Source organism: Styela clava, chromosome 11 (genome assembly GCF_964204865.1).
Source record: "Styela clava chromosome 11, kaStyClav1.hap1.2, whole genome shotgun sequence".
NCBI lineage: Eukaryota > Metazoa > Chordata > Ascidiacea > Stolidobranchia > Styelidae > Styela > Styela clava.
The window spans coordinates 2,734,052-2,753,659 of record NC_135260.1 but is presented as its reverse complement, the minus strand read 5'-3'; the positions used below and the strand labels follow the sequence as shown (position 1 = coordinate 2,753,659).

Sequence of the window (19,608 nt, the reverse complement as noted above, 5' to 3'; positions counted from 1 at the left end):
CAACGATGCTTCTTAAAACGAGATGAATAGATATTGAAATCAAGTAGTTTATTGCAATTTTCAAGCGAAAAATAATGATACATAAATATTAAGACTATTCTCTTCAGTAATAAAAATTACGCTTTGAACAATTTACACATTGTTGCCACTGAAAGAAATGCAAAAAGAAAAAAATGGTTTGAAAAGTATTTTGCTTACTCTGATCTGAAATACACTACATTATTAAAAAACACAAGCAAAAGTTGGGTGTAGAGATGGTCTCAATCACCACTTGAATGCCATATAGACAACAGGTTAGTAACAGAGATGGGTATATAGTTCAAATCGCAATTCGAATGGACTCCCGCATATAGGGCATATTGAAATGCCAGGTTGCGTGTTTGCGCATCGTCCCCAGCAGTACCTTCCCTACACTCCCTCCTTTAGGGGTGAACACTCATCCTCAAATTTTTGAACATTCTCCTAGGACACCACACACTAATTCCTAACCTGAATGGGTATATGTATTCAAATAGCGTACACCACACACTAATTCCTAACCTGAATGGGTATATGTATTCAAATAGCGTTAGATAGTTAGTCAAATATATAACCCATCTTTTACGGTTAAAATCATTGTCATCGATAACAGCAAAATATCTACCCCCCCCCCCCCTAAATTGGAAACACTTCGCCCCCTAAAATAAGAAATCTGAGGAGCATACGGATCCCAAAACTGCGAGTGCCGAGCTCATCGCCACTTCGGGTATATGGCAATGTTGCAAGTCGAACACAGATCCAGATCAAAGGGAACACTTCTCATTAATGATAACACAATTAGGAAAATATAATAAAATTAGCGCTTTGTTACCATGTAAAAAAAACAATTTCCTTTGGTGACAGTTAAATGAGCAATCTGTGAATGTGATATGAGGGCATTAAACCAAAACAAAAAACTGTGAAAGATATTTTTCAAAAATGTCAACATTTGTTATAAATCCCAGGATGTTAAAATGCTTCTCTGCTTTCTTCTAAGAATGGAACATTTCAGAAACATGATCAAGCCACAACTCCTGTGGTGCAATCATGACTAATATTCTAATTGCATTAGTGTTTGCATTAGTGTGTTTCACAAGTAGTCAATGAGGGGCGTAGGTAGAGGGGGTTTAGGGTCAAACCTGCCCCCCCCCCCTCCACGAATGTTCGAAAAAGCATTGTTCTGTACCATATATGGCACCCGCCCGCTACCTGTTTCGGTCTCGATCTTGGCAATTAGACATTTCAGAACACTCTTTGAAAATTCCTGACTACACTAATGTTCTCAATATATTTTGACGGGAACTGAGGGGCGATCTGGGTTCTTCTAAAAATAGTTGCTCCTCATGTATCAGTGACTACATATAAAGGGCAAGAAAGTTTTTTGGAAATGGTCATGTTGCAGTTGCAAGTTTCAGAAAATACAATCAAAATAATGTTCTGTTTAATTTAATTACAAAACTTGACACATATGTAGATAGAATGCATAACAAATAAGCATGCTCTGTTCGAATGAAATAAATACCATATTTCTACGTGTACCATACCCATTTTCAAGTTTAAATTTCGCCGTCAGAATAAGGGGTGCAAACTATAATGAAAAATACGATAATCCCGGTTCTTCCGACATACAGCAGCCCTTGGTCTTCGCATATCATTAGTAACTTATCTAAAACCCTACTTGAGAAAAAAAGTTAATGAAAAACAACCCATAAAAATAATATTAGAAATATCTAGTTAGCTAGAATGATTATTCATACTTAATATACATAAATAACTCATAAATTAAGGCTAATATTAGGCAGAATGATGCTTCATTATAAATATCGACTCAAGAAATATGAATGAGTCAAAGTAAAAATTTTGCTTCATGGTCAGCAAAGATACAATTCTGTGAAATTAGATATGTTCAAAAATATTATTGATTAAATGCATATCCCACATAACAGTGGAAGGTTATTCGCGAAGCGCACGCAAAAGCGTGACACGTATGTAATCCTAATACCCGTTTGTGGCTCAGCTAGATGTCTTAAGTTGGTTACATGACCCACCGACGACAAAAAATTTGCAGACTCCTCGTTCAACACTTTGTCATCACGAAACAATATTTAACATATATTAAATAATTATGACATAAAAAATGCAACACTAAAACGATAAAGTAAAATAGAGCATGATACATATATATTCTTTTTGGTTTTTGCATTAAATTACATACATATGCCACAAATGTAAAAAGTATTAGGAAAAAACTGAATAAAGAAGAAAGCTCCATTTTAAATAATAACTAAGCCCAGGCTTTCCCAAATTAACCCTTTACCTCCCTCACAGAGGCCACAACATAGATTTAATCTTGCCAGCCTTATTTTGGATATTTACATTTCTTTATTGTTTACATTACTTCACTATGTACACCAATTTTCACTGTTATTTGTATCTTTTTAGGTGGAGCGCAAACAAATTGAAAAACGAGGGTGAAAATGTTTAAGAACCACTGAGGAAATTGATTTGTTTATTTCCTTAAGATGATAATCACTTTCAAGCTAAAGGCGTACTGTTATCAGTGAGTTTTCTTTGAAGCAAAGATCAGAAGCACCGCTTAAAAAGTAATAAATTCTGCTAATGAAAAAAAACCCATTAAATTAATGATAAAAAAAGATAAGTTATAGAGTATAGAACAGTGTTTCCCAACCCGAGTCCGCGGTCTCAAATGAGTCCACGGAGCGTTTGAATGAGTCCGCAGCGAGCCAGAAAATCAGCCACGTTTTACGTTAGAATCTACGTTAGAATTCAGCGATTTACGTTAGAATTTACATAAAACATAAGAAGCAAGTTTAGTAAGTAACATAACATTAATCGAGTCAATACTTACTGGTTACTGAGTATATCTGGGCATATATTCGAATATCCAACTATTAGAATAGCAAATGACTATTCGAAAATTTGGTAACAGGTGACGCGATAGGTCACTTGCGCTCAATCAGACGATTGGATTTCACGGTGACCGTGCATTTGAACCCACGTACATTTGAACCCATGTGTATATCCGCGGGTTCAATCTATATGCGGGTGCTAAAACCCATGGGTTAGGGTTAGTATGGGTTCAAATATCCGTAAAACAAAACAAAAAATTTCCATAGTTACAATAGTATGCAGGTGCAATTGTCGTAGGTTCAAATGTACGTGGGTTTAAATGTAATGGAACCGGATTTCACCATTCACTTGCGGATTTCCGTCGAAAACACGAATCTGCACACGCTTCGATAAATACCTAAGTGGTGTTTCTCGCGAGTTCTCACAACGAGAAATTTTTTTTTCTGGTTGGTGTCAATGGTGGCAACCCAAATTTTCTAAATTGAAAAGCGGCAATACAAAATACTAAAAATAAAACGAAGAACAACATAAGTTTTGTTTTATGATGGTCCGCGACCGATTAAAAACGCTTTTTCGACATTGCAAATCGCAAAATTTTGGGTGCTACTATACCAGGGCATTTCCCCTTAGGATTCTTTGCTTTACTGCCGCCACATCGGTACGTACAGTACTGAAGCAGTAGGTGTTGTACGAACAGATCAGATTTGACGTATTCACAAAACAAATGAATCAAAACAAAACATAATCGGGCACTTTACCACGCATTTTAGTGTTCACGGATTGTCATCATATTTTCTGAGTAGTGTTGCTTTTATTTCGTCAACACAACCGCAGATTAAAATGATCACAATAAAATTAATAATAAACCATGGCGATGAATATGTATTTTTGATTTACTAATATACTTTAAATATATTTTTAATAAGTGCTAAATCAAATTGTACTTTCTGGAAATTTATAGCAGATTATAGCGGATTTTTCTAACGGCGATAACAAAATAGCAAGATCGCAAAAAATATGTATATATCAAAACTAAGTATAATCAGACAATATATTCTCACATTATTATGTTCACAGATTGCCATTATATTTTAGAGCAAATTATCATGAACACAATTAAGTTAAAATAGGAATACATCTTAAATTCTCGTCGTTGTCATGAATTGATTATTGTGCGACAGAAAAGGCCATTGTTGAAATTCGTTTAAATTCTGTGTTCGGTTTTATTGCCTGTTCACACAGAGTATATGGTTGCGATAAATGCACCTCGAGTCCGCAAAGGGTTTTGCGGGTGAGAAAATAGTCCGCGACCAGGAAAGGTTGGGAAACGCTGGTATAGAATATCAATATTGTTAAAATTCCGATAGCATGTTGACAAATTATCTTCAAAGCACAATATGTTGAATAAATGGCAACATATTTTCTACAGATGATATTGTATATTAAACTGTAGTTGCAGGTTTTGTTTCCTTACCTCAGGGGTCGGCAAACTTTCGTCGCTCGCGGGCCAAAATTAAAGGTTGCAAGTCATTGGCGTGCCGCACATATTTTCATAAAGTTAAAAAATGAATGGATGGCCGATGAATCAAATCTTTCCACACAGATCAAAAGTTAAATTTAAGGCAGCGTGCGAAGACTGACCATTTGAATATTTTCTGCGCCATTAAACCCTTTGCACTTAGCATCAACTTTCATGCATTTTGTTGCCATTTGTCTATTTATATTTAAATTATAGGCTCATTAACGAGCAAGTTTGAATTATACACTTGTTACGTTAAAATATAATCTAGTCTACATAAAGAATATGATACGTAAAGAATATAATCATCAAAACAGCTGTTTTGTTACTATAATTCAGTGAAGCGTCGCGAGCCCGATGATATTGCTCCATGGGCCGCATTCGGCCCGCGGGCCCTAGTTTGCCGACCCCTGCCTTACCTACTTTAAATGAGTTTTAACTAGCGGTTGCCACAAAGATGCTCGAATGAAACTTGGACGATAAATAAGAATAGCATAATATATTTCCATGCAATACCAAGAATTTTTGTCAGTTCCCGTTCATAGTGACGATCATGTTTAATAGAATACGAAATTAAGGAAAAATAATATCAATACACACTTTTACTGGTGAAGGGAAGCAGCGGGAAATCAAAACTGTTTATCATGTAGCGACACCCAAGATTTAATATCTCATTAAATTTATAATATCGGAAATTAAGGGCCAGCTTATTTATAATAAAAAGATATGGATATATCAGACAGTGGTTCTGACTCCTTACGTTATGAAGCTACTTGCTATTCCGCAGAAAGAGTTGTTATTCATATTTATTGCTATTTCTACAGTTCAAGAATTATCGATAAATTATCTAGAACAGGGCTTCCCAAACTGGAGTCACAACCCCACATGGGGTTTTGGGCGCTCAGCGAATTCTAGAGTTTGCAAAGTATATACCAATTTCACATAAAATACTTTTTTAGACTTTTGATTTGAAACACAATTATCAAAACTAGTGCAAAACATAAATCTCACGATTTCTAGAGGGAACACGGGATCAGACCTGAGGCTCACTTGCACAACAACGATGATTCTGATCGTAAGACCCGAGAAATGGCACGAACGGGAGGTCACAGAAAAATTTAATATATTAGAAGGAGTCGGTTATTAGATTAAAAGTCTGGAAAGACCTGATCTGGAACATGGACGAGTTTTTTTCGATGCATAATTTCATAGTGAGGTACCGTTCCGAAACTCATATTTCGAATTAATATCATGTGTCTTCTTGGTTTGGGCAAGCAGCTGGAGTGTCAAATTTAACAGAATAAACACAAGTTTCTTTCTCTGAGACGTAGCGAACTTTGTCTGCCGGTGCGCAATTGAATTGTATCTGTATAAAAAGGTTTATAAGATTAGAATTGCTGTTCTATCATCCAAGAATATTTGGCATTTGCTCTAACAAGCATGGTCATTTACACTCACTCAGGAGTGATATGAACCCATCTCTGAGTAAAGGTTACGGACACTCACTAAAAGTGAGGGAGACTCATCTCTTAGCAATGTTACGAACACTCACTAAAAAGTGAAGGACACTCATCTCTGAGTAAAGGTTACGGACACTCTCTAAAAGTGAGGGAGACTCATCTCTTAGCAATGTTACGAACACTCACTAAAAAGTGAAGGACACTCATCTCTGAGTAAAGGTTACGGACACTCTCTAAAAGTGAGGGAGACTCATCTCTTAGCAATGTTACGAACACTCACTAAAAAGTGAAGGACACTCATCTCTGAGTAAAGGTTACGGACACTATCTAAAAGTGAGGGAGACTCATCTCTTAGCAATGTTACGAACACTCACTAAAAAGTGAAGGACACTCATCTCTGAGTAAAGGTTACGGACACTCTCTAAAAGTGAGGGAGACTCATCTCTTAGCAATGTTACGAACACTCACTAAAAAGTGAAGGACACTCATCTCTGAGTAAAGGTTACGGACACTCACTAAAAGTGAGGGAGACTCATCTCTTAGCAATGTTACGAACACTCACTAAAAAGTGAAGGACACTCATCTCTGAGTAAAGGTTACGGACACTCTCTAAAAGTGAGGGAGACTCATCTCTTAGCAATGTTACGAACACTCACTAAAAAGTGAAGGACACTCATCTCTGAGTAAAGGTTACGGACACTCTCTAAAAGTGAGGGAGACTCATCTCTTAGCAATGTTACGAACACTCACTAAAAAGTGAAGGACACTCATCTCTGAGTAAAGGTTACGGACACTATCTAAAAGTGAGGGAGACTCATCTCTTAGCAATGTTACGAACACTCACTAAAAAGTGAAGGACACTCATCTCTGAGTAAAGGTTACGGACACTCTCTAAAAGTGAGGGAGACTCATCTCTTAGCAATGTTACGAACACTCACTAAAAAGTGAAGGACACTCATCTCTGAGTAAAGGTTACGGACACTCACTAAAAGTGAGGGAGACTCATCTCTTAGCAATGTTACGAACACTCACTAAAAAGTGAAGGACACTCATCTCTGATCAAAGTAACGGGCACTCACTCAGAAGTTGAGGAGACTCATCTCTGAGCAAAGCACAGGCACTCACTTACAAGGGTACTGGGACTATTAAGAATCTAGAACAGTGGTTCTCAAACAGTGGGGGCATAGACAATATTTTGAGGGGACGTGAAGCTTCTGAAAAATTTTTTTTTTGTTTGATTTGATTTTGCCCGCCACCTTATTTCTGATATTTACGTTTCTTTATTTTGGATATCCCCGTATTTCCAAAAAATTATGTTTTTTGATTAGAAAAAAAACTTTCGCCTTACTATCTGTTATTCGTAGCTTATTGTTAGCTAATTATTTTTGAGGTGGGGAACGAAACAAATTCTAAAATTTTTAATTAGTGATTTGATCTAGAACGGGGTTGTCCAAGGTTGTCGGGTCCGTGGGCCAAAAAAATATTTTTGTATTGTTCGCGGGCCACAATAGTGCCAAGAATAGGTAAACAGTGCAACACAAAACAAACACTTTTATTGTGAAAACCCATAGTTTTCAGGCATAGCCATTGTAGGCTAATAGAATCCGCATTCGATTTTTAGTTTTCTATGATGCCTATATTGTTTGCATATATTCAAGACCAAAAAGTTAGAAAGCCAGATAACAATTTAGACTGCCAAGCATATCAATCAACTTCGCTAGTTTTCCCAGCTAGCCATAACACTATTTAATTCAGTGACATTAGTGATGACAATATATCAAAAGATTTTTCTGATTAATTTTACGAGGAAACAACACAAAATGCGATTTTTTGATTACCCTCCGAATGTGACGCGGGCCACAGATAATGAAGCGGCGGGCCACATGTGGCCCGTGGGCCTGAGTTTGGACCACCCTGATCTAGAATAACAACCCTTTGGCAAGAGACTTGAAAAAGATCAAAGTTAAATGAACTCACAACTGAAGACCGTGCTTTCCCATCAGGGCAGTGATCCTTATCTCCCCCAGTCATAGTTAAGATTGAGGTTTTATCGTTGAGCGTCCCATTTCGTCCAATTATCCAGAAATCTTTGCCAGACTAAAGAGAAAGTAAGAACAGTGATAAGGTGTCTTAAAAATTTTAAAGTTGAATAGTGAATTTATTGATACCATATATTGTTTTGGTCCTTGCAGATGTATTTAAATTAATTAAAAATACTTGAACAATTACTGATTAAAAAACAACAACTCCCTATATATATCTCAATTTCAAAATGCTAGACATTGTTGGCCTGCCAATCTATTTTTTGAGTATTAATCCTATTAATGAGTAAACCCAACTTGGTCAGGGGTCCTAAGCCTGTTCCGAGTCCTAATTGGCTGATTGTTTCGTTAAGTCTGGAGTATGACATCATAACAGAACACATCATCGAAAGCATAAAGACTTGCCATTGTCAGTTTTGGATAAAGCTTGGAAAGAATATCCTGAACTCAGTGACAAAGCCATTAAATTTCTGCTGATTTTTTGCATAAGTCCCTAACGTGGAAAAATTTTGAAGGTTTACCGGTCTGCAAAATTAGTTTTGCAGTTTTACCAGCCCACAAGCTTAAAAAGATCGAGAACCTCAGGTCTAACTTATTCAGACTAACAAGATATGACTTAATTGAACAATCTTTTTTTGTCTGAAATAGTTGAACTATGATCTAAATCAGGGGTGTGCAACCTTTTTTTTATTCGCGGGCCAAATACAAGTAACTGGGTGAAGCCGCGGGCCGCACCTTTATTTAATTCAGGCTTTCTGGTAGTTGCAAGCACAAAAATTGCCTATATTTGCTATTGATCTTACGGCATTATTAGGGGTTCTTGCAGAAATAGTAGATTCAAAACGCATAAACTCCTGAAGAAACTGCTATTTAAATTTTTTGTCACACCGACTTCAAACGAATGCAGTGAGAAACACGTTTTTGTAATATAAATCGTGTATTTTGCCACAGAATATTGTTAGCTTGTTTTGCTAATAGGACTGGTATGGGCTTTGCGACGAAAAAGAATAAATACTCGTTTTGCGGGTACACCATTCGAAATTGTTATTTCTCCGCGGGCCGCACAACTTCTTCTTGCGGGCCGCATTTGGCCCACGGGCCGCAGTTCGTACACCCCTGATCTAAATCACCGTTTCTCAAATGTGTGTTTGTGGGACAGGTATCAGTTGCCCTGGTGATTTCCGCCGTACTTCAGCGACAAACAGGCCGACAGGGCTTGCTATCTAAATAGGCATACTGACCTTGTGCCAGTTTGGACAGCATGGCATTTCCGTTGACCGTCGGCCTAATTTCTTAATTGTCAAGTTTGCAGCAAATTTTTTAATTTTAAGGTAGGTGAATTTTTTTGGAACCACCCTCTCAATGGGTTGTTAACTTAAAACTGTAAGCATCAAAAGATGCTGTAACAAGCCGACTGTGCAAATTGATGCACAAAGTTACGGTACACAATTTTTTATTATTAATTTTATCTTCTTATTTTAGGTGTTCCATGAGGCAAGATAAAAAAAAAGCGTAGGTGTTCCGGCACAAAAATTTTGAGAACAAAAAACTTTGAGAACTGCTGATCTTAATAGAGCTCACTAATGTACTTTCTATTTCTCAGAAATAAATTATACCATTCTAATGTAATATGGCAATATTCTATCAATATTATAGCCATTAACATATATTTCCTATAACAACAAATGCTACTGATATACCTCATCAAATTTTGGAAACTGAACAAAAAAACATCAAAGATTTTGGTTAAAATGGGCATCAGATACAGAAATTTTTGCTTTATTATGTTTGATTTTTATTATACACACATTTGGATAAATATTGTTATTTATGTGCACATTTTGCTTTGAGCAATTTCCAATACCACCTCTCTACCTCTAAGCTGAAGCCCAATCTGCCCAAAAGCCTTTTCAACCTTGCTTCGAGCAAATTTCAAATCCCTCGGCCTACCCTCAAATTAAAAGCGCAATACCACACAAGGTAACCTAGTAGCACTTTAGTGGTCGCAAAGAACTTCGCAGAAATAAATCCCCTTCATTTCTGAGTGAGTGCACTCACCCTTTCGTTTGAGCAAATTACGAAAATAGAAAAAAAAATTCAAGTTCAAACTATTTTACCTGAGTGACATTCTGGTACGGGCAAACGGAATATATATACCCTGGAGATTTATACATGTAACAGTTCTGACTTAATTTGTAGTAGACTCCATTTTCACCGTACATCTGAAAATACAAAGGATAATAAGTTACTGAACTGGGAAGAACTCTGCACTCAGCACTCTGAGACAATTTGAACATTTTGACAACAAACAATTTGAAAATTGCTAGTTCCACTGAGACCATGTGATTAATTTTGATTGTAGAAGCAATGTATAATAATTGATAATGCTGTTTTCTGATACTGGGTGGTAATTTTCATTCTGATTACTGAAATTAAAGAGTCCATTTTTACTGAATGACCACAAAATTTTGTGCCACGAAGATGAGCTACGAGAGTGGTCTAGCAGTTATATCGTTATTTTAATCTAATTGGCAGCACAGATTTCATCTCTCTGGTTCGAACCCCTGGTCCCCGCGACTACGCCCCTGTCGTTAGATATTAGTGTATGCCTTGTTAAGCAAAAGACGTAAATGGTCATACCAAATAAAACTTCACTAATTTGATTTTTATGAATAGATGATGCTCACTTATCTACAATATTGAAAAGTACAAAACGCATTATGCAGTGTTCGCATTTAATCAGTGAAGCAGATCGCAAAGCTGTGAAGAAGTATCGTGTAAAGCAGTGTTTCCCAACCTATGGGTTGCGAATCAAAACTGTTTTGTGTCGCTTGAAAATTTTATTAACTTGCTTATTTTTTTAACAATATGTAGCATTCATTTTATTTTGCTTAAGTTAAACCACGAAACTATTTCAAAGCTCGCCAGAGGACAAACTAGCGCAGTTAAACCAGTCGTTCAATGATGCGGCCATAAAAGTACTACATGCCATTTAGTATTTGAGTATATCCTTGGGTCACAAGATTTTACCAAATTTATATTTTTTCGAAAGTCGCTTAAGGTGAGTGCCTAACTTCACTCGTAGATAAGTCTTCTTTACTTCTGAGTAAGTGATACTAACTTCGTTCAGAGATGAGTCCCCTTTACATTTGGTCGCTTGAAAGTCTGGTTGGAATCACTAGTATGAGGAACGTTACTTACCGTTTCATCTTGTCCTTTTCCTATTTCTATATATTCCTTCTTTGCGATCGCACCTTCACGTTTTATATTCATTTCCAACCTTTTTTCGTGTTCAAAGTCGTTGCAGACGTTACTGCAAGGTGCAAGAAGAACTTTTGGTGAATCTGGAGAAAAAAGAATGAAAATTTTGAAATTTAATTGAATACAAGAACAAGAATACAATAGTAGTAGAGCGCTAAAAGAGGTGCCGGAGTAATCCAACTACAAAAGGGAAAATTGTAAAGGAAACTGTATACTCAAACCCATAATTTATTATATGCAATTCAAGAGTCCTACTGCACACTAACTCAGATGTATTTAGGTAATGTTTCGTCTGACCAAAATCAGACCTCCTCAGACAAGCAGTTTTTATTACGGCTACGACATCCTTGCATTATACGCATACGAGCTCACTAGAGAAAGGCATTGAGAAAGGATTGGGAGTTAGTCTCACGCACCCTTTACTGATAGTTAATAATAAAACTATGTTTTCAGTACATGACTAGGGGCAACGATACGACCTTTAGGGGTCATCAGAGTCGGTTGACACAAGTTTGCCATGCAGTCAAGCCTTCTTTTCCGCATTTCTCTCCGCCAGGACAAATACGAAACTTCTATTATTGCACTCTAGAATTTTACCTGGTAAATTCAAGTCAGGTGCAACGGTGACACCCTTCCACTCATCCGAGCCATCACAGCAATCACAAATCCCATCATTGACCCTCGATGAAGGAAGATATTCATGCTCTGGCTCACAGTAAAACCTAGAAAGAAGAAGGATACAGAGGGATATTTCATCATATTTAACAATGAGGGAAAAAAGTCAATAAGATGGCTTAAACAAAGAGCAATTCAACAATTGACGGCATATAGATCGCAAAAAAAAGACGAACTGTTAATTAACCCAAGTTCGACGGGCCATTTTAAACCGTTATGAGGGCCGTAACTGGCCCAAAGTTTCGGAACCACTGCAGTAAAGAAAAAGAATTTTTCTCCGTAGTGACGAGGAAACGCGCCGTTTCTAAATAGGCAAAAAAGGTATGTATCAAAAATGGTTGTTATGGTATGAACAAGATAAACTAATTACCTTCCATTTGCACATGCTGACGTACCAGGCTCATCACTTCCATCCGAGCAGTCGCAGTAATCATTGTTAACGGCGTGAAACGGTATTGATTGATTTCCATCAAAACAGACAAATTCAAAGTTCGAATTAGGAAGGTAATATTTTCTGAACATAAAAATTAAAAAAGTTGAAATAATGGTTCAAATAAAGTGGATGGGTGGCGCAACGAAAGCATGCAAGATTGGTAATCAACAAGATTGAAGCAAAATGAGCTCAAGAGTGGCCGCAAAAATTAGCGAAAGAGCACCTACCTGACATACACAATGATGAAAGCAGATTAAGGAAGAAACTTCATCACCAGGCACGTACCCCATGGGGAGTTCACAGTCGGTTACCCCGGCTTCACCCCGTTTAAAGTGTAGAAAAAATTTGTGTATCCTACATAGCAATTTTCGGGGCTCCCGAAGTATGCGAACCAAGATGGCGGACATTGGAACGTAATATGTGTACTAGGTTAGGGTTTGGCCATAATTTTAGATATAAATACTACGGGAAGCTATTGGCTAGTCTTCGAACTGATAATAGGACTAAAATAAGAAAAATTGGAAAAAAATGATCGCCTAACCCTAACCTGTTACGTTCCGATGTTCGCCATCTTGGTTCGCATACTTCGGGAGCACCCAATTTTCTGTAGCTTGAAACGCTCTTTAGATCCCCAAGACACTTTAAAACCCATGTTTTACGCTAGGTATTTGGCAATTGAAAATTTCTTGGCTACGTCCCTGCAATCGCGCCATATAATCGTGATGCTGGCGATTGTGCCATATAATCGCGATGTCGGCCAGTTCAACATCTTTACCCGCACAATGGAACGAGACTCAATTACGTTCCAGATTTCTGGTCAGTTCCACACCTAATTGTGTACCTTGTGACCTTTTAACATTATAACGAGAATATCGGTCAGAGACCGAAGACTTATCAATTGAAAGTTAGGCGATCCCCCAAAACAACGCTCTTACTCCATAGTGACACCTTGTGTCCCATCACTAATTAATTAATAACTCGCTAATTATACGACACAATTCGCCCAAAATCAATAGGCTTCTGGTCCGAGATAAGATGAATGCACATGCAAAATCTGGAGCAGATTCAATCTCGCTTTTGTGTGATATCGCGTGCATCTAACAGACAAACAAACAGACATACAGACAGACAAATACCTATCAACATACTTACCGATTAAAATCGATAAGTAATGAAATGTTACATTATCTAGTACTGACCATACCTGTTAGCCTTCTTTACTCCTCTTAATAAAGTTCCATTAACTTTTATTCCAATTTCTGTTGCAAATTTGGGAGCAAATTTTGGGTTGATGTGCCTGATTGGTGCCCTTTGCTGAAAAATAAAAACATGTTGTCAGTTTGTGTATCGTGCTAAACATAAGGAACATGCATGGCATTACCCTACAATGTTCAGTTTCCAATCACATGGGACCATTCGTAGTCATAGGGTGACTGTTGGACACTAAAACAAATACCTGGCGAACTAATCCAATACCCAACATACGACATTGGCTAGTAATAGGATAACAGGCCGTGATTTATGACAAATCGCTCAAAATATGCAAAGTTAGTCAGTTCAAATTCATTGTGAAAAAGATAGCATGAGTTTTTTTTATTTTTAAGAGCTGGTAAAATCTCACTCATAGAAAACTTGATAAACTGTGCACAGAGAATGTTTATGTTAGGTATGCATTAAATTCTGTCTGGTTCGATTTTCCCATGAGTGTCGCTGCTCAGAAACCAGTACTGATACTATTTTTTACTTCATGGTGGATACGCACTCGTATATGTTCAGTATGATCAATCAATTTATTTTATTTTGGTCACTCCGACGTAAACAAAACAAACGGAAAACAAAATGCAGAGGACCTTGGTGACAGGCATAACTTACAAAGTAAAAGACGTACAAGCACACAGCCGTCCACCCAAAACAGGTAAAGAACATAATAAATAATATACACAATATAAAAACGGCCAATAATTTACAAAATGCAAAACAATGAGAACTTTAGCAATCTGCGCGGGTCGAATTGATTGATTTTTCTCCCTTTTTTAATCAATCTTTGCAAATAACGAAAAATAACACTAACCTCCGGTACAAAATGATTCACATATTTAGCTTTATTGTGTGTTTCACTTCCGCTGTTGCGTAGCATCATTTGATGTCTTTGAAAATTTTGAAGAATATTCGCCTGAAAATTAGAAGTAGGTTTTTTGAGATAATATACGGTTCCAAAAAAACAGTAGTTATTATATATATTTTTCCGGGGAGAGAAAAACCGATGAGACGGCTAATCATATTGCGAATCACGGCCTTTTGTCCGGTTACCAGTCCGTGCATGGACTATGCGGTGGATAAAGCCATGACTGGCCAGTGGTATTTGAATCGCCTTACAAGAGCAGAGTCTATTCCGGCACAATCAGTACGACAGTTTTCAAACTCCAAGAATGTCCCATCATTTGGTTTAATAAAACAAACACTCATTATGTATCACAAAGGAGGTGCTTCTGGCGCAACGGCAAGTGAGTCATATCGCTCCATGCATGTCTTAATAATAATCTAAATTAATCGCGGCCTTCATGTGACCAAAATTGCTTTTTTTGCTAAAAATTCTCGAATGCCAAAATTTTCCTTCAGTAAATCAGATTATTTATTCCTAAGGAATTCAATGATGAAGTTTTTAGATTGCGCTTCTTTATAGTTCATTACACAACTTCATTTCACTGTATTTTTACCGATATTGAGGGACAAAAATGTCCCGACGTCCACAAAAGGAGAGGTGTCCATTCAATGATAAAATAAGATTCTCTGAAACGAGACAATGTCGCTCGATCTGTAAAGTGTGTCGTACCTACAGTTCTTTCTCAAAATACAGAAATAGACCCCACATTTAAAGATATCAATTATGAGAGTGAGTGCAAACCATGGGCCTCTATATCAGTACCGGTACTAAACGGGAGAACAATCTAAAAACCCAACCATTGCATTCTCTGAAAGAAAATGCTGATTTACAGAAAAGAAAAATTACTGCAGCCTTCGACATACACAAATACAGCACGCAGACAAAGGGAAAATAAATAGAAAAATAGGATATATCTATTAGTACAGTACCGGTACGGTACCGTAATAAGTAAAACGTACCGTTACCGTACCGGTACGCGTTACGGTACCGTACCTTACACCCTTAACAGTCTGATAGCACAAACTTGAAAAATCCTGATTTTTCTTACAAACAAATTAGAAAAAGAGAAACTATCTGTAAAATTTATAAACTCGGATTTTACTTACTTGAAAAAACATGAAGAAAAGTGCAGTAACAAAAAGTGCGACGAGTGTTTGATACGGATTATTTCTTCCTAGCATAAGCCTGAGATGGCGCTGGTTCTGGACCTGTTCGTCATTCATGGTATATTATACAGGCACACAAGTGTATGAACGTTTTTTATAATAAATTATATCAAAACTCCAACCAGTACCGGTACCGTTATACAAATCAAAATTAAAGTGACGACCAAAGTTCACAGAACACTACGAATCCAGCTGCCAAAATACAAATGCTCAGGGCTGTGGTCACCCATGCGTGATTTCCTTGAAATAATTATTAGGATTAGAATACCATTTTTATCCCGGAGGAGCGGAAAGTCGATAAGACGACTTAACAATATGGCCAAATACGGCTTTACGTCTGTTTGTCATTTCATGCCGGGTTTTAAAATTCACCTAAGATAGGATTTGCGTGTTTTCCCCCATGTGAGAGCAGAGCCGATAAGACGGCTCATCAATAACAAATCTCCGGACGCTCGCCCGGTTACCAGTACATTTCGGTTATTGGATTATTTGGCCTTTTATTCTATTTCAGACGCATGGACTTTATGATAGGGAGAGCCGTAACCGACCAGCGTTTACGTAAACCATCCTACGACGACGAGGAGTCTATCAGTCCTCTTCACATATTCATTCTCCACGGTATTTGAACCTACGTACGGTAATCAGAGGTGCAATGGTGAGCGTAATCCTAACCCTTACCACGATGCGCCACACCACAAATAAATTTCTTACAACAGCAGTGGTTATTTTGATGGATTTATGATTTGATAAAGCTTCTGTTCCCAGTATTAGTCATTGTCGATGTTTGTGCTGATTTTCTCAGTTTTTATTAGGGATGGGACGAGTCCAGCATTACAGAGATTCGACGAATCCGGGTAATAGGTCAAGGACTCGAATCGAGTGTACTTGCGGGCCAAATATAAACATTTGTGGTAGCGCGCGGGCCGCAATATTTCCCCCTTCGAACAATCGCTACAATAATTAAACTTCAAATTATGGCGCATTTGCATTGCTACCCTTCTATTGCTGTGTTGAAAGCCTGTTCCAATGAGATGTATATATTTGGCGTTTTTATTATTATCCCACAATACATTGTTTTTATGTACTTATTATCAATGTAAAACATGTTTTTATGTACTTATTATCAATGTAAAATTTAATCTAAGTGTAATGCATTTTAGATAAAGCTGCTCAAGGCCATATGTTCTTCCGAACGTGCACATTGCACTGTCGCACAGATGAGCTGTGGCGCAGTCTCAGGGTCGAATTTTCGACGACTCGTTTCGTAACGAGTTCAACATTGAAACCCTTAACAAACTACGATGCTGACTGGGCATATCGAGCAAACCGGTGTTTTGGAATGCGCAAGAAAAAAAATATTTTTCCGCACTTTGGAATGCTCGACCCGCGTCGCTCTGTTGACATTTTCAAGTTTTAAAAATCAAAATTAACTCGAACGACATACAACTGACGCTACTTGTTACATAAGAAGAGTCGTACAGCAGCACTTGTCACCACAAAAATCCGTGTAGAGACAATAATAAATTTGGGATTGATTTTTGTTTTATATATTAAATGTCGGCCGCAACAAATTAGCTTGCGGGCCTCATTTTTTCTGACCCCTGGTGTTGTGTTTGTCTGGTTTACTGTTGGGTGCTGTTTTTAGTCGTAGGGTTTGTGGTTAGATTGTAGAGGTTTTATTACGGCCTTGTCCGTTTTTGTGTCACCTCTCTGCGGACCGGCAGTAACTTTTCCGCGGACCGGTGACGGGCCGCGGCCCGGTGGTTGCCGACCACTGCTTTATATAACATATGTGGAACTAATTCACATTTTTAGAAGTGTAATATCATTAGACCTTATAGACGGGTTTTCAACAGTTGCTACCTATTAGGGAAGGGACGAGTCCGGCATTACAGAGATTCGACGAATCCGAGTAATAGGTCAAGGACTCGAATCGAATCTGCCGAGTCCGTGACGTCATAATGGAAAAGCAGAAAAACGTGTTTGTAACCATGCTACAGCATCGTGCGCTCACAGACATACGTCGTAGCTCATATTTTTTGCCTAATGGTTCCGCAGGTAGCTGTTGAATCATTTTAAATATATATTTTTCTCTTTTTAACGGCCATAATACAAACGTAAACGTGGTCAATGTGCGCCTTGGCTGTGAACTGGATTTCCAGCCCACCTTGCGTCAATTCTGGGCGGCTATTCAGAAATACTTACATGTCAATATGAACAATAAAAAGCTTTCGACTACAATGCTTTCCCATTATTCCAGATATTTCTAGCCGTAAATTTACTATGTCATGTGCGCATATGTTAGAGAAATGCCACTCGTCGTCAATACAATGTGGTACATCTGCTTGCAATTTAGTAGTTCATGTAAACGTTCTAAAACACTCCATGCTTTCCATTTCCTTTTTAGCGAAAGGATTGCACGCAAGAAACTCGATTTAAAAGAGGTATTGATGAGATTCCCCATTGGGTAGATCCAGAGCATGTTTCATTTTTATGCAAATCAAAAACTCAAAAATATTGCAATAACATATTTTATTGTGTACCACATGTATACCAAAAAGAATAAATGGTTTGAAGGCGACTGGCGCAACTTCATTGTTATAAGCGATCAATAGTTTTTAATTAACTTGCATTATATTATCTGGATATCTGTCGTCGTTTTATTAGGAATGTTTATAATGCACACGAGGGATATTGTTACAGATCTAGCCTTGAATTTTAACTAGTTATGGTATGTAGTGAGATTTATAGGGACAAAAGTACAAATATAGGCGTAAATTAGTAAAAACAGAACTGATTATGGACTCGGTAAAAATGACGTGGACTCGAAATCGAGTCCGAGTCCAGAAAATGCTTGGATTCGACTCGAATCCGAGTTCGGATCCGAATCCCGGCCCATCCCTACTACCTATAGGCGGAAGCATTTCAATAGTCTATGATGTCATACAACCATACGCAGTAGATATGTGACTTAATAAAGAATTTCTAGATATGATTTTATCAAGTCACACTTGGTCTTATATGAGTCATTAATGAACGCGCTTATCTGACCACACTCCACACATGTCACCTAAATGGCGCTGGATTTGCATCGTGTGTCTATTATGCACAGAGATGCTTTAAACCCGGATATTAAAGGTGGGTTATCACGCAAACATTTTTGTAGAAAATTTGATTCTATATAATTTATTAATATTTTTGGCGTTTACCGTTTGCATAAAATAGACTTCGTTTGCGAGACTCGAATTTTTGAAAGTCGGCCATGCCGAAATCGAACGCAAATTAGTATGTCCCGTTGATGACGTAGTAGTGAGAACTCGTCGGCGAAACTTTGCATTAGGTCAAAGGCAATTATCGCATTCTGTGTACTTATTTTAAACCGTGTGCTAGTTCTATTGGGCGGTGCATCTGGAGGAAGCTTTTGTTATTTAAAACAATACCAATATCTTCAAATAATATTATTGCATCATGAGAAATTACAGTAAACTCAACTAATCGAGGTCAAGACGTACTCGAGTTCTGTGTCGGACATTTTCCTGCAATTCCAGGCCATTTTTTGTCTCAAATGATCTAGATTTTATAATTGATGTGTGTTTACTTTGTTTATCTGATCCTATACCTAGTCTTTTTGTTATATTTTCGATATTTATAGACTATCTGACTATACCGGTATATACGCAAACATTACCGTAACCTATGGAATGTGTAGTTTACAGCAGATTTCACAATGATGGATCTGTCTTCCGGACCGGTTCCGTATTTGGTTCATACAAAAGTGTGACAGGGTATTATTATGCTTTGACTAAATATTTAATCAAACAGTCGATACACGAAATAAAGTGGTAAATACATACTCTAGGATCAGTTCTTCAAAGCCTTCTGACGGGCCGTCAGTACCGGTACGATCATTACATAAAACGCCGTGGCTTGATCCCCTCACATTCAGAACTTCTTATGCATTAGCATTTATGTTTAACAATACATTATTGTTTCAATATG

General features: G+C 37.5%; 1 protein-coding gene across 1 annotated transcript; it reads right to left on the bottom strand.

Annotated features, from left to right (window-relative positions):
• Nucleotides 1-2,094: 2,094 nt before the first annotated feature.
• Nucleotides 2,095-15,829, bottom strand: LOC120347799 (uncharacterized). The gene is made up of 9 exons (XM_039417900.2): nucleotides 15,550-15,829; nucleotides 14,351-14,452; nucleotides 13,484-13,593; nucleotides 12,217-12,360; nucleotides 11,769-11,893; nucleotides 11,112-11,254; nucleotides 10,028-10,132; nucleotides 7,846-7,965; nucleotides 2,095-5,774 (listed from the first exon to the last, which is right to left on the bottom strand). The coding sequence occupies exons 1-9, from the start codon at nucleotides 15,664-15,666 to the stop codon at nucleotides 5,658-5,660; spliced, it is 1,083 nt and encodes a 360-aa protein (XP_039273834.2). The 5' UTR covers nucleotides 15,667-15,829; the 3' UTR covers nucleotides 2,095-5,657.
• Between the last annotated feature and the right edge of the window lie 3,779 nt (nucleotides 15,830-19,608).

Coding starts and splice junctions, on each gene's coding strand:
- LOC120347799 (XM_039417900.2), bottom strand. CDS start 15,666: ATGAATGACGAACAGGTCCAGAACCAGCGCCATCTCAGGCTTATGCTA. Junction 14,453..15,549: donor TTTTCTTCATGTTTTTTCAA/GTAAGTAAAATC, acceptor TCTAATTTTCAG/GCGAATATTCTTCAAAATTT. Junction 12,361..13,483: donor GGAGTAAAGAAGGCTAACAG/GTATGGTCAGTA, acceptor TTTTATGTTCAG/AAAATATTACCTTCCTAATT.